We start from the raw sequence: 24,606 nt of genomic DNA, 5'->3' as shown, positions 1-24,606 counted from the left end.
AAACATTTACTAACAATATGAGGGAAGTAACTAGGTTGTTTATGAATAGATGTCTTACAAAATAATAACAAAACATATTATAGCAGCTTAAGATAGATGCATTGGACATCTCAACAAATTGAATAAAACAAAACTATTACAATAAAATAAAAAATGTTTATTAAGGAACATAAGATACATGTATCACTTATTCCACGTCATTAAATTTGAATTTGTAGACATCCCTACTCATCGGCAAAGAAGACGGAGATTGTAATTAGTTGTAACGCTACTAATGCATACATATTATAATATACAAATGTTTTGGCGCGAAACTAATGGCGTCATTCTAGAAATGTCAAATGACATCCATCTTTGACGGATTCACGATAATATACTATGTCTTTAACATTTTAAACAGATTAAACATCATAATAATTTCATTATTTGTATATTTAATAGTATTTGTTAGTTAGTTTTGTTAAGGATAAAAGAAAAACACAAATATTGAATGATTTATTTGACAGTCTCACTATAACTTCCTCGACGTCTCCTTAAAGAGAGCGTCCAAAGCGCTCAACTGGCTCTTACTCAATTTGGCTCCCTTCATATCGAGGACTTTATGGAACTCCACCAGCGTGCTATCCGGCAACAATTGCAGAAACTGCGCCACAAAACCCTCCAAATTATTATCCAACGGCGCCATGACCAACTTTAAAATCATTTCCGCTTTCGTCATCAGTTTGATGACGACTTTCGTGTAGGTCGTCGGCGCTTGACGTTTGACGTCCGAGCCGAGGGACGGCAGCTCCAAGAGCACCGTCTTCAACATGTGCGTGTCGAGCAGCAGCTGCTCGGAGCCGACGGTGGAGATCGGCTTGCACTTGTAGATATTTTGAATGAATTTCGGGATGAAGGAATTGGCGAATCTGATACAGAACTGGGTGAAATACTTTCGGGACGACGCGAGATTATCTCTCAAGATCGGTATCGAGTTCTTCAAATGCATGATCGCTTGGGTGACGTACGAACTCTGGTCGCCGACAGTGTCGAAGTGGAGCCACGATATTTTGGTCATAGAGGACAGAGCCGGCTCGCAGGCCATCTCCAGATCGTGGACCAGGATCTGAATGCAGTTGCCGATCATTTTGTGAAATAAATCTTGTTCGGGGCCCAAATCGATTTTATCGGACAGACTCGGATGAATTTTTTCTTTCAACTTTTGCTCGAGGTGAACGGTCGTCTCCAAACAGTACTCCGACGTCGTTATTACGCTTGTGATCTTAGAGATTTCCTGCTTTGTATATCTGTGGAGAGAAAAGATCACGGTCTGAGGCGCTCGAACGTTGCCAGGATTATTTTTAACTGGTCTACTAGAAACTCTCGTCCCCGAAGACGTAGAACTCCGAGAGACTTTTACAAGCCCATTTAAAGCTTCGTAGAAAGAAAAACTGGCACAAGGCTGATCACCTACTTGCCTATTAATAGATACGGGGGTCGGAAGCCCAGACCTAAAAGCTTGTAGCGCCAATGGTTTTTTATTTGACTAAGCTTAACTAATTAAATGATAAATAATGTTGAAAATTACCTCACAACGCTCTCGTCCTTGAGAAATGTGTGTATGTTCGTGACAATATTGTTCACTGTGTTCGACTGACTCCTCGGTAATGCGTTCTGAAGGACCGAGCCCGCGTACTCGCGGAGATATTTCCCAAACACGGCCGACAATTCTACAAATATATTGGAACTTGGATATTTCTATTTATGTCCAGGGCACGATACTTTTCGTGGTCTCCGGGGGCATATTACACCGTACTACAAAGGGAACCTGGATGAGCTGTTGAAGTTAGTCAGACATTTCTTCAAGGTTCGGCTGAAGAGATTCGGTCGGTGCTGGGTCTGTGGAGTTAGCGGAGCACTTTTCGGCAGATAATAATAACAATAGAGTTCTCGCATCACACGCAATAGTTGGACACTGAGGGCCAGCTTCCCGATGGCAGCAGAGCATTTCTTCTGGATTTCAAGATAATATATGGTAAAGCTGTAATATTAACCACGGAGTTCCTATGTCTGTGCGTATAATCTATTTTTCATTTAGTTAAAATTAAAAATAATGCTCATTATTTTGTTATAATTAAACCTTGTCTTTCGTGTTATTTTCATTAGACCTTACTTTTCGAAATCCAGAAGAAATGTCAAAAATTGTGATCAGGTAGCTGGCAGAGCGTTTTGAGCTTTAAAAAGGATAATTTTCTGGACTTCAATGTCCAGAACTCTTTACTCTGCTAACTTCACAGACACGTCGGTGCCAGGATCAGCGGAAGGACTCAATGTGGCTTAGTAAGCGCAAGCTCAGCCTGCAATTAGGTCCGCAGCTATTCCTTATAGAAGGAGCTCTGTTTAGATTAGATGCAATGGGCTGACCTATTTTAAATAAATAAATAATGCGAATGCCCCGAGCTCGACTCACCTAACATCGGATCCCCCGTGGACAGAGTGGCGCATTGAGCGAGGCATTTCTTATAAAAGAGAAAGAGATCCGCGCAACTCGCCAACACCCCTCCCGACCCGCTCCCCTCGCAGTCGCCGATCTCTATGTTCTTAGCTTCCTACGGATATAAATATGGACTGAACTCGACTTTACACTGGTAACATTATAAAAACAATGGACTATTACCACAATTACAGAAGAATTACCGTAGAGTTAGTAATAAAATCATACCATTTATCAACACGGGGCAAACGGGCCCACATGATGTTAATAGTCTAAGATCCGGCTGCAAAATCTCTACGTTCATCGCGTAGTTAATCAAATTCACATTTTTACATACATTTATGATTAGGAGAATACATTGATAACAGGGTGCCAGTAAGTGGCCGCAAGTAATTTTAATTAAATTAATGATAATTAATTTGCCATTATTAACTATTACCTCTTTGCACCTGGCTGCGAAGTAGTTGCGGCCGAGTGTGCAACGGCACCCATCGATTTTCGAATTCTTTACAAACATTGCTATGATGTGGATGGTATTTTATTTAAAATATAAGTAAACAAAATTTTTTTGGCACTTATTGACTGGCACCCTGTTATCAATGTATTCTCCTTATCATAAATGTATGTAAAAATGTGAATTTGATTAACTACGCGATGAACGTAGAGATTTTGCAGCCGGATCTCGTACTATAAGTGACACCGCCCCTCATGGGCACTCACATTGTCATAACGCTCGCAATTGCATTGCCGCCTTTTAAGAATTGCTGTTCATAAAGAATCCTAAGTCGAATTGGTTCAGAAATACTCCAATGGTGCCCAAAACCTGCCTTTAGACGCTCAGTTGTGGATTCAGATCATTGAGAGGAGCGCATAAACGTTTAAGATTTCAACAATATCTCAAACCTTTTTATAAATGTTATCAATATTATCTTCAAACCATTTATATACATATTTCTATTACATTACCAAAAGTATAGTTACCTGAATAAACCGATCCATGAGCGACCGGAGATTATTATCGAGACTGCTTATGTAAAGGGAAAGATGCTCTTCAAAGCATCCACCGACCACACCCACCCACGGACTCTTGTGTGACGTCACATCTTCGATATTCTAAAATAGTCCACAGAACATAATGTTATTTAATATACAGAGAAATTAGGTAATTAACATAATTAAGATAGCCGACATAAGCATTAAGCGAACAGATCTTTTACTGAAGTCTAAAAAGCAATTTTTTCAGCCATGATAGATCAAAACAAGCGCTTTTTTAATTCTTTTAATTGGCAGTATAAGTCTACGGTGGCACACCTCAATATAAGCATCGAAGGAGATCTCTTCCAAATTAGCTTCCGCTTCCGGTGCCAACTCTGTGCCTGAAGTTACGAGAAAAATAATTAAAAATCTCTTTGCTCTGTCTTGACGTACGAAGTTAACAAAAAAGAATACACACATACAGATTTTGATGAAAATTGGACGGTTTTATAAGGACCAATGCAATATGTGCGCATTTAACACTCGCTCATATATAGAAAATCTTTATGAATAAGGCTGATCACCCACTAAGGCCGAGACCATGGACCGTAGAGCCATTGTATTTTTGTATCTGAATAAACAATATTTTAACTCACCAATAAATCGTTTATGAAGTAATAATTCGAAATTGTGCGTCTGTTGTATCGCGTACAGCAATAGTTTGCAGTCGATTTCATTCCTACGGGACGACATTAGGGAAGTTAGACTTTCCCGGGTTATCTAAAAAAAAATTAAACACCACTATAGAAGAGAACATTCTAGATACCGGAGTGAAAAGGACAGAATGACGTAGATAGATCATTCTAGAAGCATAACAAGGACAGGATAGGTGACACGAAACATTATAGAAGACGAGGGAGACGTTTACGCGTTAAGAGGACGGAATGATAATGGAAATGGAATATTATAGAAGATGTTTGGAAAGGATTTCCGTGTAAGGGACATAGAATATTTTTAGAAGATATGGAACATTCTAGACTTGATATTATTTTAATGATTAATCAGACTGTAGCGAGCCGGTTCGCATACGTCCGCCACGAGACCGCCTTTTACCAAAAATCAGGCTTCTTTAAAAAAAATCATTATTTTTTGCTTTACTCCGTCCTGGTCGAACATATATCATCCACGAAGATCAAGCGCACATCGAGAACATTCCACCCCTAATGTCTGAATGCATTTATTAGCCGACAGATGACGTGGTGTATATGTAAAAGCGATAACAAAACGACGTCCTAGAAACATATAGTATTTAGAATATAATATATGCAGACCGGCACCTCATCACGGGATTTGGCACATCCGGACACGACCCCAGGTCCGAGTGGAGTGTCGCTCCTCACGTCAACCAGCCCCTTTCGTTCACCTACCTTGCAAAAGTGATGAGCGATCCTCTCGCTGAGCCGCCAGGCCGCCGGGAATATTGCTCCCTTGGTCTGCTCGACGGCCAGCAGGTGCTTCTTTAGCCACGAGTAGCGCCTCGCTATTTGGGGCAACCACGCGCATTCTTGTTCGGGGGAGAACAGGTGTTCGTACTCCTTGAATATATGTATAAAGTATATAAGTGGCGTACCAGGGGGTAATGTCTGGATATAAAGAAGAGAAAGAGTTCGAAGCCAACTAAGAGGAGCTCCGTTACTTGGTAACCTATTTCTTACAGAACAGGAGACAAACGGGCCGGAGGCTCATCTGACGTCAAGAGATACTTAAGGACCAGAAGACACGCTACCAGTCTCTTAAGAATTGGTATTTCTAAACCAATTCGACTTAGACTCCTTCAAGAAAAGAGCGTTCCAGTTCTTTAAAGGCCGGCAACGCACTTGCCTTCTGGGAATGTGTCCATGGGCGTATCGCTTAACATCACATGAGCCTCCTGCCCGTTTGTTACATTAAAAAGAGTTCAGTTCTCACCTGGAGCTCCAGTCCTATGAACCATTGCAGCAGATCTTGCCTCACTTTGGGCTCCAACACGTCGACGACTCCACAGGCTTCGCTCAACGTCCGTTGGGAAATGGTGCTTTTACTTCCGCCTAAACATTTAATCAATTACAAGAAAACTTACGGCATCGGTAGTATGCATTCGATGCAGCAGAATTTCTATAGATGCCGATATATTTAAAAGCTAATCAATCAAAGCTCTAGGGGCGCTTAATTAGCTAAAATTAGAAGCATTAATATGTATTTCTTTAATGACGAATCACAAGTGTACATTGTGTTACCTACGTGAATAAATGATTTTTGAATTTGAACTATGACAGGGATTTGACACATTAAAATACTTCGAGGAATTTGATTTTTTTAGAGTTAGCAACCTCATTCATGTATAAATAAATAAATGTGGTAAACAATAATAATTGGTTGAAAACTATTTACGCTTATTTTAAGTAATTTTTATTTTGATTATTTCATTTTTTAAATGATTTCTAAAAAATTATATACTTTTTAATTGAATCATCTTATCCAGATGATAGTGATGACGTAGATTTATCGAGCGCTCCGAGTTTAAATCAATCAATTAGTTCATTATCAAGTGATATATTTATTGAAAATATATATGATAATGAAACAGATGAGTTATTTGAGCCATTAATAAATTATCTGATGACAGGTTGTCGAAAGCAAAGCAATGTTTACAAAAGTATAATCCTGTTTGTTTACAGCCCTGCGATTCTGTAACTCACTTTTCGAACTCACACAGCGGTTTTCGCATCGGCGGTCGCTCTCAAATCAGTCGTGAAGCAGACATTTTATGATTTGGCATTCAACAATAAACTACATGCTCCCACCTTTGCAGAATGCCAAATCGTGCTGTAATGAAAACTACCTATGTCACCTGATCATTTCTATGCAAAAAGTGTTGCCATACCCTAAACAATCTACCGAAAGGATTACCCTACCAAAAGTGATCACTCACCAGTAAACGCCTGTTTAAAATCCGCCAATATTTGTTCAGCGAGATTCGCACGAATCGAGTGCACTTCTTCTCTTAGTGCGTTCAATTCGCGAATATCCCGATAATTCTCTAAATGTTGGAGCACCTGAAACGTAAAGCCACCGACACTTCAACAAAACCACGTCTCGCAACTCACTTCTTCTACCGTAAAAAGTGAGATCGGTTATTTGAGGGACCTTCTGTCTTAAGTTATTACGTTAATAACCTAACGACGAAATTGTATTCAAAATTAAGACAGTGAAATGAACAGATAAAATCTAGCCTTTGACTTAGAGTAGCTTAACTCTCGCTCGTTTGAAGCAAAACTGGCATTAGACCTACGTGATACAGAAGACTGATCACCTACTATTATTCCGTACTGGGGGACTAAATCTACACATTTATTTGATTGCATTGAATAAGCTCCAAGTCTAGACGGATTTAAAATAATATTTCACCATTAGAACCCAACTATAATGAACATAGGCTGTGGAATATTTTAAGGAGTAAAAAGACCAATAAAGATTCCTATGCTGTGGAAACTATTGACAATAGAGCAATAATTTTTTCTTTAACCGTATATTTACCGAAAGCTCAAGGCTATAGAATATCCTGCTTCTGCAGGTGGACCCGCAGAGCACAGCTATAAACTACTAAAAATGAAACACATACCTCCATAATGGCCTGCAATGGCAAGACGAGTTCTTTATACTGACGATTCTGCGCCAATGTCCTCAAAGACGCGGCTCCACCGGCCAACATATGAAGATGGTTCAGCGCCGTGATGGCCGCCGTCAAATTCCACTTCGCACAATCCAATTGCTTTATTTCGGATGTGATCTCGCGGACCATACCTTCACTGCGTTCCGATTTCTTGTTTATATCCGCTACCTAAGATTTAAACCGACTTTCATGGATGGTCTAGGCATAACGTGTTTCTAAGGCACAGGAGGACACCCATGTATGAAATGGCCTTCCTGCTTCAGGATTTTGTAGGGCAAGGTCTCAATGCCAAAAAGCTCGCGAGTGTGTTGCCTGCCTTTTAAAAATTGGTACGCTCTTATCTTGAAGGACCATGTTAAGTAATATCGCCGCGCATAGACACTCACATTGCCAGAGGGCTTGCAGGTGAGTTGCCGGCGTTTAAAGAATTTGTACGCTTTTTTATTGAAGGACCCTAAGGCGAATTGGTTCGGAAAAGCCTATCGCCTATCGACACTCTCCATGCCAGAGATGTACACTAATTATTAGCAAGTTAAGGATCTATGCGAACGGATAGTTCAGCAACTTCGAGAAAGGAATAAAAATGAAACAGGTTTTCAGCCGACAACAGCAAATGGTTCAGCTTCCTTTGGAAAGTACAGTCTATATATTATAAGTCTATCATAAAGTCTCTTCCTTATTCGGAAAGAGGGAGAAGTGAAATAAAAACAAAACTAATTATCTACCTATTATTAGTACCTGCAACGACAACTCCGAGATGCACTTCTGGGCTTCCAGCAGTGCCTGGTGACCGGCTTTCCGTTGATTGTGTTGGGCCTGTACCAACCTCCGGATGTCATGTTGAACAGCTGCTAAACGGAATTCACATCTAGAGGCTGCCGCCTCAACCCCTGATAGTGATTGTTCCGTTGGAAACACTCGGTTGATGTAGGCTACTGCATCAAACTGTAAAGTTGTACAAAAATTTACTTTTAACGGAATCATTTCATAATTTTCTTGATTTTGCACCGATTTTCCAACGGTCTCCTCGATCTCTCTAGGAGACCATCAGATCCTGGTTTCATGGTACCCTTGGAATATAGGGGATATTCCCTCAAAAAAAGCAGCATCAATATCAATTCATAACAATCAAATATACATTTTTCACAGCTTTCTTAACCTTCATAGTAATTATAATGTAAAAGAAAATTAAAACAAATTTCAAAACTTTGGTCCCTGTGGCAGTGTAACCTTTAATGCTAGCGAAAGGAGCAAAAGCCTTTTGGAACAACAGTATGTTTCATACTAAAACCTTATTAATTTTGTTCCAAAAGTGCATTTTGTTTCTGTTTTACATTCTGGCTGTACCCCATTTGTCTACCTATGTGCCTAAAACTGGTACCCTGGTAATGCCCTGATAGTACCTAGGGCATTGGGTGGAGATGGGCATGTCTTATGTTAATATTCATAAAAGCAAGAGACAGTCACAGACAGAGACACAGCCAAGCTATACCTAATCATATTTAGAAGCATTATTGTCAAACTTTGCAAAGTTAGGTATCTATGGAATAACTACTGAGAAAATTTTATAATAACTTTCTTTACAAGCCAGATAAAAATGTTATTAAGTAAGGGAGTAATAGTTTTGAATCTCACTCTTAGATAAGGGTACAGAAACAGATCTCTGAAGCCAAGACCAAATGTTATTGAACTAGTTAGTCTATATTTATAATAATATTAATATATCATCGTTTAGCAAGGTTGTTTTTAATACACTTCATATTTTCCATATGCACTTTATGTTTATAAGGATTGTAAGGAAATAGAAGGTACTAAGACGTAGGTACTGTATTCGTAATATAACCCTACACTGGACAACTACTTTGTAAGCAGTTCATTGTAATTAGATTAGTAAGTACTTCAACTTGTATTTAATATATATACAAAAATAATACGTTAAACATTTAAAATAAAAAAGACTTACTTCGTCGCTATCAAAATGTTCACTGCCGCCCATTAATTCCTCAATTCTGCTCATCACTGAGGCGGGAAAGTTTAATTGAACCTCAGGACCATTATCTTTTTCGTCCAACGCTTCATTTGTATCCATGTTTTTTACTGTTAGCGCAATAGTTCATCGAAAACACAAAAATCCAATAATCATTACCAAATTTTACTGTTTAGGCAAAATAGTAAATACATGTCAGCGACATGTCATCATAATTTAAAAATTTGTCAGTTGTCAAGTCTCAGTTATAATTTGTTAGTTATCAGTCAATGCCAATATTTATGTCTAGGTCATAGGTGTATAAAATATTAATTTTATTCCTTGCAACGTACGTAAAATATTCCACTCCAGTTATTAAAAATTATTGTTAATTGTTATATCTTATACGATAGAAGTACACAATAATACCTACATGCAATATGACAAGGTTATATTGTCGTAATAAAAAATTTGGAAAAGTAAAATATTTAACAAATCCTGTAGGGTGTTTGCATAAAAGAAATCGCCCGTAATATATTGACAGTTTCATTATTCACAATCACGTTTACTGTTTAAAAACTACTATGGGTATGTTCCGATATACACTGCGAGTACTGTATAGTGCTCCCACTGTTCAAAAATTTGTTCCGCTATGGACTGCAGTATACAGCCGCAGCGTCCTAGGAAATATATGACGTCACAAATCCCCGCTATACTTCTACTGCGAGCACTGGCGTTTTCGAGGTAAGGTACTCGCAGTGCTTTGATCACGTGATCAATCAAAACCACTTGAATGCCTAACGGCTGATATAACTTACAGTTTAATAACAAACATTTAAAATTCTAACTTACTTTCTTTGTAGTATTAATTCAATTGACAGTTAATATTATTATAGATTTTTTTAATGCGATAATACTCCAATAATAGTTTTTCTTGTTGAATTGAAAAACTTTGATGCACTCATTTGAAAACTGTGTCGAAAAACGAAGCTGACTAGTATACTGGACTGCGTTCCGTTTTAAATTGTAACCAGTATAGCTGGCTATAGAGAAACGGTTTCACAGTATACTAAATTGACGGTACTCTGTACAGTGGTCGCAGTGTATATCGGAACATACCCTATATGTATTTCGATGCATTTGATGTTACGTGCAAATATTAATGAAAATTTTTTACTTATCTATGTATTATTTTATTTATTATAAGTCTTTCTGAATCTCTATAAATAAAATCCGACGACGACGAGCTCAAATTAACATTCATCTCCGTTATGAAATATAATTATATTTTATATTTATTGATGATTGAAGAGAACTAGGTGTTAACTAGGTTATTCGGATGTTATTCACAAAGGTCACGTAGTACTTATATCAAAGAACCCGAAGTACAATGTCTAGATATCGATTTGATATATATATAAATACATGGTGGACTATTGCTCCGTATATATTATAAGAATCGACTCGTTAGTTGTACTATAATAAGAATCGAAAATAATAAATAATCGATTTTAGTCTGTTAAAGCCTAAAGGTCACATTATGATATCAAGAACTTCTTTAACGTGTTTTAAATTTTGAACGGTTTAGTTGGCATTGTGATGGTCAAAGTCATTTATGCTTGGCATATAATTTTGCGAATTAGATTATACGACTTTTTCGTATATTTCCTACTTTTTCCTACAAAATTGCACAAAAAAATTGAGAAACACTAACTTAAAATCTGTCAAAATGTATAGTAATTCTGTAATTTTCTAGTCTGTGCGGGAGGCGGGCTGCAGAACTCTTTTAAGTTTTAACGATTTGTTTGTTGATTTTTGTTGGTAACTTATTTTTTGGTTTTGTTTTCAACTTTCAGTATGTTAAGAACTTAAAAATACACAATAATGGACTCAAATGAAATACTTTCTACATATATTAAGAAATTGAGTACGTTTTAAGCAGTGTTTATTATTTTTTATTGAAATGCTTTTTAACTTTAAAACATTGCTATTTCCACCAAACAGTTTGTAAAGTTGGACTATTATATCTATGATTAAAGATTTTTCTAGGTCACCCATTGCGAGAAATTCGTGAACGTTCTTTACAACTGCTTTGTGCTAAAATGCAGTTAGGTTGGACTGTAAACGATGATTTACGTAGTAACAGTGATCTCTTAGAAGCTCTTCTTGCTTGGTTTGATATTGAACATCCTTCAATGCAGCAGGAAGCCTTAGAATTATTACTTAGATTTATAAAGGTAATCTAGGTGAAACTTATCTTGAAAAGTATGTGCACGAAATGTACAGAAAAAATGGTCTGTTATATAATATATTTTAACTTTAAAACTGTATTCACAGACAAAAGGTGGTAATTATGCTGTAAGAGAATATAACATACATCAAATGCTAGAAGTTTTATTTAAAATAAGGCCTAAAGTTGATGGAAACACTATAGAATTGTTTGAAGAAATTGTAGATACCCTTAAGTTTCTTAATACTATAGAATCTTCTGATAATATGAAAGTACCAAGACTTAATATTCCTTCTACTTCTAGTGTAAAGTAAGTTTGCATATTCATTATATATTGTGGAAAACCATTTATAAAAATGTATTACATTTTTTAAATATAAATGTTGTAGCTCGAATTCTGAAAGTGGAGGATTTTCTAATGAAGAACTTTGTAACTCAAACAGAAATTTGACATCAGAACCAGATTCTGTTCTACTTGAATATAATAGTAACCACAAGTAAGTTTTGTTGTAGTTAAATAGGTAACATAAGATATGTAAATTGACAAACTGTTGAGTGTTGGCTATCTCAATTTAAACATGAAATGCTAACAATTAGCTGTATTATTTATTAGTTATCCATTTATTATAATTGTCTAATCTATTGTCTTTCAGTATTCAAACAAATGGCATAAATGTGCTTCTCTTTCCATGGGTTGTATTAAGTCCATCTGACTTTAAAACCATTGTCCTTATTGAGGATTCTCTGAAGCTTGTTAAGTCTACCCGGCGTTGCTGTAGATTTATCAGAGATGTATTTCTTAGTGACTTTCCTGCTGAAATATTTTTAAATAGACCATCTATTATTAAGGTAAAAGCTGGTTAATAAAATACAACAAAGTGTTAAGTGTATATGAGGGTGTAATACTCAGGGCATATTTCTTAGAAGTGCCGGGTTTAATTTCAATTCTCAAAACACACACTTTTTTTATTAAACAAAGTGTGTTGTGTTATTATTGTTTCATTAGTGTATTTTATTTACTATTTTGGAGTTATAATATTTTTTTTGTATTTAGGCCTTACTAGCTATATCTGATGGGCAATTGGGCAGTTCTCCCAGTGAAGCATTGCATGTACTATTGGGTATAACAAAATCACTCCATAAACGGCTAAAACAGCTGTTATCTGCAGAACTTATTTGTGAACATAGTAAGGTAACATATTATATAAAAACATTTTTTACTTAGGTACCTTTACTATAGATGTCACCTTTAAAAATTAGTGTTTACCCATTTATCAAAAACTAATAAACAGATTTTAATGATACTTAGACTTACTATTGCCTTATTTCAAAAACATCATTTGGTGTCTTTCAACTAACTTAAAAATTACTGATGTGAATAATTCCAGAAATTTATCATATACAAATACTATGCAAACCCAACTTCATCACATTCTTATTAAACCCAAACCAATTCTAGAAGTTAATTGCTTATGTTCTAATATGATGTGTATTTGTGATGTCATATTTTCTTGTATAATATTTCATACATGTTGTTTAAAATTTATAAATAAAATGCATACAACTCAAACTGATCCCACCTTTTTTAAGTCTGTTAATAAAATGATGCTTTGCATAATACAATTATTGGCTTCTAAAAAGCTGTAAATTTGTTGCTTTTTATACAATCTAAGGACTGGTAAATACCAAGGCGTATGCTCAGATAAATCTTGTTATTTTTAAGGTACCGTATGACAACCGGGATTCTTATGATAATGTGAATATGGAGTTGGAACAAATAGTAGGTAGAATAATAACACCAAATGAGGATAAATTAGCAGCATTGCGGCAGTTGCCTGCTCCAATATTTGCATTAGATACAGCACACACTGTTCTCTGTATTATGGCAAAGAGTGTACAGATTGAAACTACAGACAAAGAAATTTTAACTATGGTGAGTGAACAAGCACTAAATGAAAAGCTATCCATGCATCGTCTCATGCCATGAGCTATAAACGTGTTAGGCACGTAATCAAGCACATTGAGTTATTAAAATGCTTCTTCATTTACAATTTCTACCAATTCTCTAATCAAGAGTGTAGAACGGAGCCAAGTTCTTTGTGTCACAATTTGTTAGTATGCAGCAGCTACCATTACATTATGTATTTATTATTATTACGTCATTACTTTATAAATATAATATTGAGAACGGTCACTACCCATATCCTCAAAGATTCGCCGCCTGTGTAAGCGTTAATACATTGTCGCGTACCATGCATCGGCAAAATATTAAACTACTAGGACTAGGATATATAATATTAATATTATAGGAGATACTATATAATTATTTGTCCCGGTCCTAGCATAGTCACGATATAATACAGTCTCATTTAATAATAATTTGTTTATTATACAAAGGAAAATAAAATTTTATATGAATAATTAATTATTTTTAAAGTATAGTAGTGAGACCGTTGTTTTATGGCGCGTCTAAACGGGCCATGTTTTGCTGCAATTGATGGCTGCACTGTTGGCAACTAATTCTCCGGCCATTAGAAATATATTTTAATGCAGCTGATGGCCGAACAATCTATGGCTGGGCAATGTGTTGCAATATGTCTGCAATAGTATGGCCCATGATGCAGACTCCTAAACGGGCTACACAAACCGGCAACAATGGCTGACGAAATCACACTTGTCCCAGCAGCTTATATTGTTTTAAAAAAGAAACAGAAAAAGAAGAGATTGTGGATTCGACCTTACTTAAATAGGCGTGAAACTGTAGACAATTTGAGTCTAGAAATAAGTCTTGATAATAAATTATTCAAGAACTAGAATGTCAAAAGCAGTAATTTTTACGTAGTAATCTAACGTCAAATACAGCTGATCGCAAAACACAGAATATAGCAACAGGCACACTTCACTCATAGCAAACGTCATGTCGCGTAGAAAAGGATACACTGTGCCATAACAAAGAGAGTGACTGAAACAACAATAGAACTGGCTGTGCAATATTGCAGTTGAATTCGATAGCCTAGCGATCGTCCGGCCACCCATCGGGGCATTATCGGCCATATGTGGCAATACAAAACATGTTTGGCTATATGACCGGGACATTACTGCAATATTGCATAGTGTGGCTGCTATTGTTTGCAATGTTGCCGGCCACAGTGTTGCAGCCATCAATTGCAGCAAAACATGGCCCGTTTAGACGCGTCAATACACAATGGATGCTGCTTCTACACGTTAGTCCTGTCTCACCTTCCGCGGACAAGCAAAAAGCTGGAGCGGCCACAGAGCAGGCGGAAAATAATAAACGGTTCAAATATTAGACTTTTAAAGACTCCTTCCTCCAACTTGGATTTTGTTTCCTTTGGAGTAAAGACTCTTGGGCTCGAGGGGTTCAAGTCCACAGGCGCTAATTAAAGATTAAATTAAATAGAAATTTTAAATACTTTATATTTGTGTGTTGGAAATATTAAATGTGATATGGGTATTGAATTTTTCAGAAGGAGCTAAGTCTATGTATTTGTTTAGTGGAAGAACTGACTAAGTTACTCTTGGACCTTGTCGATGAGAGTTTTTGGGTCACGGATCACTCATCAAAGGTTCAAAGGGATATAGCCCATAAAAGTTGCATGACGATGCGGATGTTGGGTGACCTTTTAATGAAGTATCAGTAAGTTAATTTTTTTTAATTGTGTAACGGAATAATCTAGCCAAATATCTGATATTTTATATGTAAACTCAAAAATATAAACATTTTTAATATCTAAACTAGCGTTGTCAAAACCGTATCGACGAAATGTAAAGTAATAAATGAAATATGGCTGTAGGCTGTGTCAAAAAATATGGATTACATTTACCCTCAACAAAATGTATAAAATAAAAAGTGTCTATTTCGAACGCGTAATTTAGTTAAAACGGTACAATTACACTTGTTTATTTTTATGAATAAAGTAAATATTATGTCACACTGCAATGCCATACAGCTAAATACTAAAAGTAATATTTTACAGCAATTTGTACCAGTCAGACCAAGAGAGATTACAGCATAGAGTAGCCTGGTTTAGACTTTTATCATGTGCAGCTGAATTGCTATATTGGGCAAGGAAATCCCCTCTTCCGCCAACTTCCTTGTCTACAGCTCTGCAAATGGGTCTTTTGGACCCGGGAATCGATATTTTTTATCCAGAGCTTAATAAGCGAATGTCTGCTGTTTTACAGGTGAGTTTTGAGCCTAGTTTTAAAAGCTGTGTGAATTAAATATATTAATCTTAACAGATTATTTTTCTTCTCTTATTGTGATGTAAACAAAGTGTTATTGCGAAAATCTCTTTCTATAATCTGGTTTATCCATGAACTTTCTGCAATAAAAATTCACACTTATACTACTAAATATTGTTTTCAATTTATTTATTTATATGGTTTCAGTACTTTTAACAGAGAATAAACATATATATATATGGACCTATTTTAAATATAAGATTCCTAAATTTTTCATCTTCACTCACGTGTACGTACATAACGTACACGCACCTATCTCAACGTATTGCCTTTAAAACCAACATTGTGTTTTAAATCTTAACGCATAAGGAAAATGTCTCATTTCAGTGTGCACAATCAGCGGTAGACCAAGAATTTAAAAGCAGATACCGAGAACTGAAGAAAATATTCACAAGCATGGATCATGCGGTGGAGTTTATGAAGAAACCTGGAAACAACCAAAATATCCTATCAATAATTAAAAATTCCATACCAGTCCTTCATATATATAGAAATGAGAGATATTTGACTGATATATCCGAAGTTTTAATAGCGAAGAAGTTAGATGCAAATGATTGGTCATTAGCCAGAGATATAGCGTTATCGCTTATGGCTCACAGCATCCCCTGGGTTCAAGGGGTGTTCTATAAAATATTGGCGGATATGGTCAAAGAAGCGTTTAAGTCAGAAAATGAAATGAGTTTGAATTTGTTGTGTGATGTTGGTGTTCTAACTGAGATATGCTGCCATGGTTTATCGTGTAGTAATGAAGAGGTGAGTGAAAATTATTTCTTAAAATTTAAATCGGTTTCTGATTAAACGAAGTACCTTGAGGGTGAGATTCAAAGTCAAGACAGCGCTAAGTATGACTCCCACATGTCAAATGCAAGACAGTTTTGACATACTTGTGAAAATATCACTTCATTGCTTAGCACAGTTCGTAGGGTTTACGAGAGAAAAACTATTTATTAAATAAATCAGTGGTGCTACAACATTTTTAGGTATGGGTCTCAGATTTCAGAAGTAGTAGGCGATCAGCCTACTGTGCCTGACACATGCCGTCGACTTTTTGAGTCTAAGGCAAGCCGGTTTCCTTACAATGTTTTCTTCACCGTTCCAGCGAATGTTAAATGCACTCATAGAAAGAAAGTCTATTGGTGTACAGCAGGGGATCGAACCTATGACCTCAGAGATGAGTGTCGCACGCTAAAGCTACTAGGCCGACACTGCTCAAACTCAACTATTTATTACTTTGTTTATTAATACTACAGTTTTACACCAGATTCTGAATTACTTGGAATTTATTAAAACTTCTACCTGAGTTACCTTTCTGATATTTTGACCTCTATGTTATTAGGTATATTGTTACCTACTATAAATATAGGTATAGCAATAAAAGTTTTTACCACTATCAAAGTTCTTTTGTAAATAAGAAAGGAGTATAATATATATTTCAGTACTTTCCAACTGAAAATGAAAATAATTTTCAACGTATTGTGAGTGCTCGTAATCTGTTTAGTTCTTTAATTGAAAACGCATGAAAGGAAACTCAATTACACGAACTGGAAGCACAATAATAATAATATAATAATAATAATAATAATTTTATTCATCACACAAATACAGTCCATTGATTGATTGGTAAGTTAGTAACAATAGTTTCTTAAAATCCATGTTAGTAGAATTAGTGAAAATAAGAAAAAAGTAGTTAGTAGTAAAACTATTAGGTACAAAGCCCTGAGGAGATGTCGGAGCAGTGTCGTAAATAGGGGCACTCCATTCTCTCGACTATCATCCGTAAGATGTAGACGATGCGGTGAGACAAGTGCAAAGTAAAAAACAGCAAACAAGAAAATCAAGATATAGCGGAAAATCTAATTGCGCCAAAGATACTTGAAACTTGGTACTCTTTACGCGTGCTCAGAACTTTAATTAGGAGAACATTTTTCACATTAATAACTCGCTGTTAAGAATAAAGAAGGAAAGGAAGAAGAAACATTTTAAACTTCTCTTTGTTACTCTAGATTTAACTTTATATTTTAGTTAGACCTAGGCATTAATTTACATTTCCTAAGTGAATCTTAAATTAATAAACATATTTTTTCAATCAACTCAGACCCAAAAGTCAAAATCATTTATTCATATAGGTAACACTACATATATATATATATATATATATATATATGAAATGCTTCTAATTTTACATTTACTGCCAGTTCTCAGATCAAGGGCGTAGAACGAAAGAACTGGCAATAAACGCATCGCCACTCTTTTCCTCATCCGCCCTTCTTAATTATTCAATAATTATTCTTTATTGATACAAATTTCAGGTTCAGGAAAGTGCTTCCGAAATAATGCTGTACCTACTTCGCGGGAGACTAGTTCTGAGTGAGAAATGTTGGTGGAGGCTTCTCGCCAGTTTGTTGCCCGTTCTGCCTCTCTTACATGTCTATGCAGCTCACGAAACGCAACTTGGTGGGTCACGTGATATAGTTTTATTTAAGATAATTGTTTTTATCTATGCTTTTTGTACCTTATAAATTTAGACAATTCCATGCTAGGATATCGAAAAAAAAAACTGTAAGTGGTAAGTGAAAAAATAGAACACAAGAACAGAGTGTCTTCCCCTTAATAGAGACTGTTAGTAGTATTATTGGACACTTTCTTATGTTAAATATCCTTTTTAATAAATAAGGTTAGACTTAAATTACTTATTAGGCTTCAGTTAGGTTAGAATGTTATGTTCAATGATGTCTTAGTTAAAAAAAAGGGACATAACTACAAAAAACTTATTTATTTTATATAACTGATATTCTGAGGTCCCTTGGGTGTGGTGTGTTGGCCCAAGTGTGATATGTAAAGGAAAGGAAATCTAATATATCATGCATTAATAGATACAGTATTACGGAATATTTATAATTTGTCAACAAAAATTGAAAAAAAAACTAACATTACCTGTTGAACATTAATTTGTTGTGATTTCCGCTTTAAACCTTACTTTTAAAACGGTTTTAAAATACAATTAAATTCAATGTAAATTGCGTTAATTTCAAGTTAAATTTTTAACTAAATCACAGAACTATCTGACCATGCCGTGCACCACCACTATGTAACCAGCTCCCTCTGAAGTATTTCCGAACCAATTCGATTAAGGTCGTTCGAGAAAAGAGCGTACCAATTCTTAAAAGGCCGGCAGCGGGAGTATAACATCATGTGAGCTTTCTGCCCGTTTGCCGTCTGTAACATTAAAAAAAAACATAATCAATGGTCAACCGGAGGTGACTGAATTAAACATATTAAAAATTCAACTTGCCATGTTAAAATTTAACAATAATTTTATAATACATATATAGTAATAATAAAATGTCCGGAATTTGAACTAGTAATTTCGTTTCAGGAAAGGCGATTTGCAAATCCCTCGAAGCGGACATAGTGGAGTGTATGGGAGTGTCGAAAGCCGAAATGGTTTGGGGTCTGGTCCGGCTTTTGTTCGTCAAATGTCCAGCTGTGCAAATGTATGCGGCGCATTCTCTTTGTGGAGTTTTAGGTGAGTTAATGCTTGCTAAATTATATAGTGCAAACGTTTTGGTATTTATTACAATTAAAAAAAGTGCGTACGTACTAAGTACACATGTCATGTTGTTAAACTTTAGATTTCCGAGACTTAAAGGGAAGGGAAAAAGGAAGATATCTTAGGAATTTAATGAATTTAATTGTCATTAAAAGTGTCGAAAATTAATACTTAATAATTAAATTTAAAAAATATAATTTGTATAAGGTGATTCGCCCTTCTCACTCTCTCTCTCAATCGCTCTCTCCCTTTTCTTTGACAAAAACGCTGCACATCTTAGTGACGTTTCCGTAAAAAAACACCCTCATGCGCCTAAAGAAGTTTCACTTCAATAATAATAATGAGTATCTCAAACGAATAAGAAAGTTGACTTGATAGTTCCCTATATATGTTAATTGTAAAATACGCCTTATTAATAAATAAATAAAATAAAAAAATAAAAATAGATTATTATATTTAATTTAAATTACACGATCTCCGACGGAGTGTAGGCCTCCTCCAAATTCTTCCATTTGTCTTCTTCGCTACTATTTTCCAATCGTACCTCTGCTATCTCTTTTATTTCATCTTCTTAGGTTTGTGATAGCCGTTCTCTCTTTTGTCTTCCCACTGGGTCATTCCAAGTAAGGGTCTTTGATCTTGTCATCATAAACGCGGCAAATGAGACCGGCCCATTTCCACTGATATAAAAGTAAAAATAAAACACGACTTAGCCAGACACCGTTTCATTATTATTTTTGTATTTCCATAGATGACGACAAATATCTACCTCCGAAAGAGACACTCCGGACGGACATCCTTATAAATGCCTTGCGGCGGGTGGAGGTCCAGGATTTTAATGTCGATCAAATGAGTTCACCCGATAGGAAGGTGTCGGTAAGTTAAAGTAATAGATTAACGATTTTATATTTTAAAAATCAACAAATATAACGCACCACCACTATGAGGAACCAGCTGCCCAGTGAAGTATTTCAGAACCAATTCGACTTATGGTCCTTCAAGAGCATATAAATTCTTACAAGGCCGGCAACTTGCGAGCCCTCTGGGATTGAGAGTGCCCATGGGCAGTATCACTTAACATCAGATGAGCCTCCTGCCGGTTTGCCCCCTATTCTATAAAAAAAAAGATTCTTGTCTTATTAATTTTTAAATGGGTACGAACCCCATGGGCCAACAGACGGCTGGTCTAGGTTGTTTAGGTTTAAAATAAAAGCGAACTTTGAAATAACGGTTAAAGTACGTAAACAAACATGTTTAATTTAAATTTATAGTTAACACAAAAAACGCAAGACCGAACCAATGGACCCACAAAGTTATTTCGATTTCAAAGTCGATTTTTTAAATGGACTTATGAGCAGTGTTGGCCTAGTGGCTTCAGCGTGCGATTCTCATCTTCGAAGTCGTAGGTTCGACCCCGGCTGTGCACCAATGGATTTTCTTTCTATTCACGTTGACGTTGTGTATCAAGCAAGGCTGATCACCTTGCCTATTAGATTGACAAATGATCATAAAGGTTGTAGCGCCACTGATTTATTTATTTATTTTTATGATCGCTTATGAATTTTGAAGACATTACAATTTCGTTGTTTAAATGATGTTAGGGGAAACTCCCTCAAGTAAAGAATCAGCTCATTGCAGAATTTCCAAACCAATTCGACTTAGGGTCTATTTATTTATTTATTAAGGAAACTAAACAGATACATCTCTATACAGTAAAAATGAAATATATGTAAAACATAAAATAAATAGACACATTGGACATATCCATCAAAAAGTTTCACAGATAAAAAGGTCCTTCAAGAAAAGAGCTAACCAATTCTTAAAAGTTCGGCAACGCACTCGAGACTTCTGGCAGTGTTAACATCAGTTGGAGTCTCTTGCATGTTTTCCCACTGTTAAAGAAAGATAAATATGATTGATTTTTGGAGTACATAATGTCAATTCACATTTACAGACCACAGGCCTAATACAAGTTCTGGAAGTACTAAAACAGGACTTAGTTCTGGATGGCTCGGAGTATATGCCGGCAGGCACTTCTCAGACATTGGAACCGTCTCTACGTCGAAGTACTTTGCAGCAGCTGGCCGTGATGATGAGGCAGCAGGGTCTTCACGATGCCTTTGTACGATATGATGGGGTCAAAATTATTGATGCCTTGCTGAGGTATTAAATTGTAATTATCAGAACTCTTTTTAAAATTATAAGTTATGAAGATCAGTCGCCCGTGTAAACTCAGTGCTGGAAGACAAGCGAATGCGTCGCCGGCCTATGATAATATTTATGAATTCGATTATCAAACTCAATGTTTCGAGTGATTTACAACAGTCGAGCTCCTCTAAGAATATTTATTCGGTTCAAAGATATTATTTATAATATCTATTGTGTTACGACTTCTTTGAAATTTTAACCTGTAAAATTAACACGAAAAACACCGGTAATTAATGTTTTTCGGTTAACTCTCTTTACTATGTATAATATTTAGTACCTAATATAACAGATATTGTTTAATACACATACACATCAATATACAATCGATTATAATAATAACTATCTACGATATGTAATTAGCAACAATATTAATAAAATTAAAAATATATTATATAACAGATTAAGTATATAATACCGTAAAATAATTTTATTTTTTTCAGAATGTCCCTAACAGTGGATGACTACTTAGCGTTCCCTGAGTGCGCTTTAAGTTGTGTTTCTGTCATAAATAGTATTTGTTTTGCCGCCCGACATGAGCTATCGAAAATGGCCGAATTACCCTTATTCCTGCTTAGAGGTAAGGATAAAAATGTTTATGATGTTTCTCTGCATCTTCTACCGCATTTACCATGGAGTGTTTAGAGGAGTTGTTCGGACTAATACCTGCAGCTGAGTTACAATATCGGACGTCAAGGCAGAATACAAAATACTATCCGCATGACCTCGACGTCCGTCGTTCCACAAAAATAGCGTTTCTTAAACTGTTTTTGCCGCGCACCACCACTATGTGGAACCAGCTGCCCACTGAAGTACTTCCGAACCAATTCAACTTAGGGTCCTTCAAAAAAAAAACGTGTGTGTATTTATGTACACGCTTTACAAGTTATACTTCTTTGGCGTAACAAGATAACAATCTTTTCAAAAATTTTATTCTATTTTTGTAAAAAACACGACACTAACAATAGAAAAAAGGTATTCTATACATTGAAAGTTTTATCGTAACATTATCTAGTTAATTAAATTTTATTTAAATATCACAAAAAATCTAAAATGTTGACTATAGCTAACTTCAAGGTGTCGGTTTTTTGTGACGGTGTGCGCGCGCATCGTAAAAATTTACTCTCATCATTTTTCCCTAACGTGCCAAAAGAAGTATAACTTCAAAATTGTATAAATATAAGAATATTTCTATGACAAACCTTCAAACTAATATGTTTCAGCTGTACTGGTATTCCCCGCCAACGAAGGCCACGTAACAATGTCCGCCCAGGTACTAGGGTTGCTGGCTTGGGCCGGTTTCATTTTACAAGAGCTGGACGATTCCAGGCAAATAGTGCCAGCCCTGCCCTCGAGTGTGACTCAGCGTGTCAATTTACCATTTACTGTAAACACATATTGGATTACCAGCCCTAATGCCGAACATGGATCTGTGGGTAGGTTTTTAAAGGGAAATAAATTCGTCTCCCTTTTCTGATAGTTTCTGAGATTAATTGTATGCTTTCTATATTATGAACTTTAGTTATTTTATTTTAACTTAATTAAACAAAACAAAATTTTCATATGCATGTATAATTAAAATGTTCAGTCACTATTGTGTTCTTTATAATTGTCATTTTGAATTTTGTGTGATATAAACTTCAAAAACTCTAAAAAACATTTGTTATAAATTATTTATAATTAAATACAATTCCCTCTTGTTAGTCGAATCGTTAATGAACGAAAAACCAAATTGTACACACACACGACATACACAAAAACGAGGTTATGGTAGTCACGTGACCTTTGCTTTCCTTTAATTCGTGCCTATTATGACGTACTAGGACAGTTAAATTAGCTTTTTTTACTTAATTCGGACCCCAGGTGTCAGTTGAACAATTCCGAGTCGGTATGAATTAAAAACGATTATTTTAATATTATACAATTTTTAAATACTATTTTCGATTATTTATTAAAGGCAAAAACGTAAAGTAAAGGTGTTTATTATCATTCTTAAATTACACAAATACACACACAAAATTAAACTGGGGCAGCTACAAGCTACGTCATAGTCAAAGTGACCAGTTTGTGTGACGTGACTGACGTTAAAAATCAATACTTCAATTTAACGCTTTCTAAACCCATGTTATACACAGATTTTTGTTAAATAACACTTTATTTTTCATACTGTCAAATAATATCTGTCAATCTTCTGTGTGTGAACTTTTTTTTTAATGGCTCTGGCACGATTTGTGCATTAGCCAGCGTCGAGTATAGGGTTTTTTATAATTTGTGCTTGTCTTTAGAAATTCGACCGTGTCCTCCATGTACGGTTTAAGCACTCGCCTGGTACCGCACAACCCTCCCAAAGGCCGAGAACAAATTTAAATTACATTAAAACTCGCCCTCGAACCGGGAATCGAGCCCGTACCGGGTTCGATTCCCGGATTCACCTAGCTGCCACTTAATAAGACCGCTAGGCTCTGAGGCCCCCAATGTGTGAACTTATAAAGCATTCGAACCCGCATTTTGTCCACCAAACTTCAGCTTTAGTAGAAATAAATTAAAAGTCTAATATTTTAGTTTATAAACTAAAAACCTATTTCCAGACTGGCTCCTCAATGAAACGGAATGGCGTACAGCTATCCGTATAAGATGGCATTGGGTCCTGAATGGGGGCAAAAAAGTACGCGGTTCTCCACATTTGCTTCAATCTAACAAGGGTCTCAACGATCACGATTTGGAACTACTTAGGTCCGCATGTGTGGACTACTCCTGTACGAAAGGACTGTTGAATTTGGAGAATGCTACTACACACATGCAGGTTAACGAAGCTCTGTGCGTCTTGGAGAGGTAAGTTTGCGCGCGCGCTTGGTTTTAATTAATATTTGTTTTAATGAAATATTATCATTGTCTTTGCGACTTTCTTGCGGTTATTGGCTAGTTCTTCTAGTGTGGTAACGTATATATATACCCCACATACACATCTTCCCGTACATACCCTAACTTTTACACCATCACACAACCTAGGCAAATTAGGTACCACTATAATAATAATAATAATAATATACATTTGTATATTGAATAATTTTTATTTGTTTGTTTCCTTTTGTAAATTTTTGAACCTTTTTGTAGTTAAATTTATTATGTATTCCGTCTCTGGCTATATTTTCAGTGTAACTGTTATTATATATAATTTATGTTAGAAATAAATAAATAAATATCGCTTAGATCTTAGATCCTTTAGATA

At 35.8% G+C, this 24,606-nt stretch overlaps 2 protein-coding genes across 3 annotated transcripts in view; one reads left to right on the top strand and one right to left on the bottom strand.

The window, feature by feature from the left end:
* Positions 1–414: 414 nt before the first annotated feature.
* LOC125054603 (vacuolar protein sorting-associated protein 53 homolog) lies at positions 415–9,352 on the bottom strand. Of its 2 annotated transcripts, XM_047656596.1 has the most exons (12): positions 9,124–9,352; positions 7,899–8,105; positions 7,110–7,328; positions 6,420–6,543; positions 5,417–5,535; positions 4,876–5,043; positions 4,105–4,228; positions 3,785–3,849; positions 3,455–3,586; positions 2,450–2,588; positions 1,568–1,709; positions 415–1,286 (listed from the first exon to the last, which is right to left on the bottom strand). In XM_047656596.1, exons 1-12 carry the CDS (start codon positions 9,247–9,249, stop codon positions 512–514), a joined length of 2,340 nt encoding a protein of 779 aa, XP_047512552.1. In that variant the 5' UTR covers positions 9,250–9,352; the 3' UTR covers positions 415–511. The 2 variants fall into 2 exon arrangements, with proteins under 2 accessions (XP_047512552.1, XP_047512553.1); XM_047656597.1 differs by lacking the exon at positions 9,124–9,352 and having other exon boundaries at positions 7,886–7,995.
* A 1,358-nt stretch (positions 9,353–10,710) lies between these two features.
* Positions 10,711–24,606, top strand: part of LOC125054382 (rotatin-like) — a 43,030-nt gene continuing 29,134 nt past the window's right edge. The window contains exons 1-17 of the mRNA XM_047656238.1: positions 10,711–11,053; positions 11,176–11,363; positions 11,464–11,666; positions 11,746–11,853; positions 12,010–12,205; positions 12,411–12,548; positions 13,080–13,289; positions 14,845–15,014; positions 15,355–15,562; positions 15,950–16,375; positions 17,932–18,076; positions 18,999–19,148; positions 19,924–20,048; positions 21,127–21,335; positions 21,821–21,957; positions 22,601–22,813; positions 23,966–24,209. Coding sequence (XP_047512194.1) covers positions 11,011–11,053; positions 11,176–11,363; positions 11,464–11,666; positions 11,746–11,853; positions 12,010–12,205; positions 12,411–12,548; positions 13,080–13,289; positions 14,845–15,014; positions 15,355–15,562; positions 15,950–16,375; positions 17,932–18,076; positions 18,999–19,148; positions 19,924–20,048; positions 21,127–21,335; positions 21,821–21,957; positions 22,601–22,813; positions 23,966–24,209 — 3,113 coding nt within the window. The 5' untranslated portion in view covers positions 10,711–11,010. The remainder of the gene's footprint in view (positions 11,054–11,175; positions 11,364–11,463; positions 11,667–11,745; positions 11,854–12,009; positions 12,206–12,410; positions 12,549–13,079; positions 13,290–14,844; positions 15,015–15,354; positions 15,563–15,949; positions 16,376–17,931; positions 18,077–18,998; positions 19,149–19,923; positions 20,049–21,126; positions 21,336–21,820; positions 21,958–22,600; positions 22,814–23,965; positions 24,210–24,606) is intronic.

This window comes from Pieris napi, chromosome 12 (assembly GCF_905475465.1).
Source record: "Pieris napi chromosome 12, ilPieNapi1.2, whole genome shotgun sequence".
NCBI classification, from domain to species: Eukaryota; Metazoa; Arthropoda; class Insecta; order Lepidoptera; family Pieridae; genus Pieris; species Pieris napi.
The sequence above is the reverse complement of the archived record's forward strand: the minus strand, read 5'-3'. Positions and strand labels throughout refer to the sequence as shown.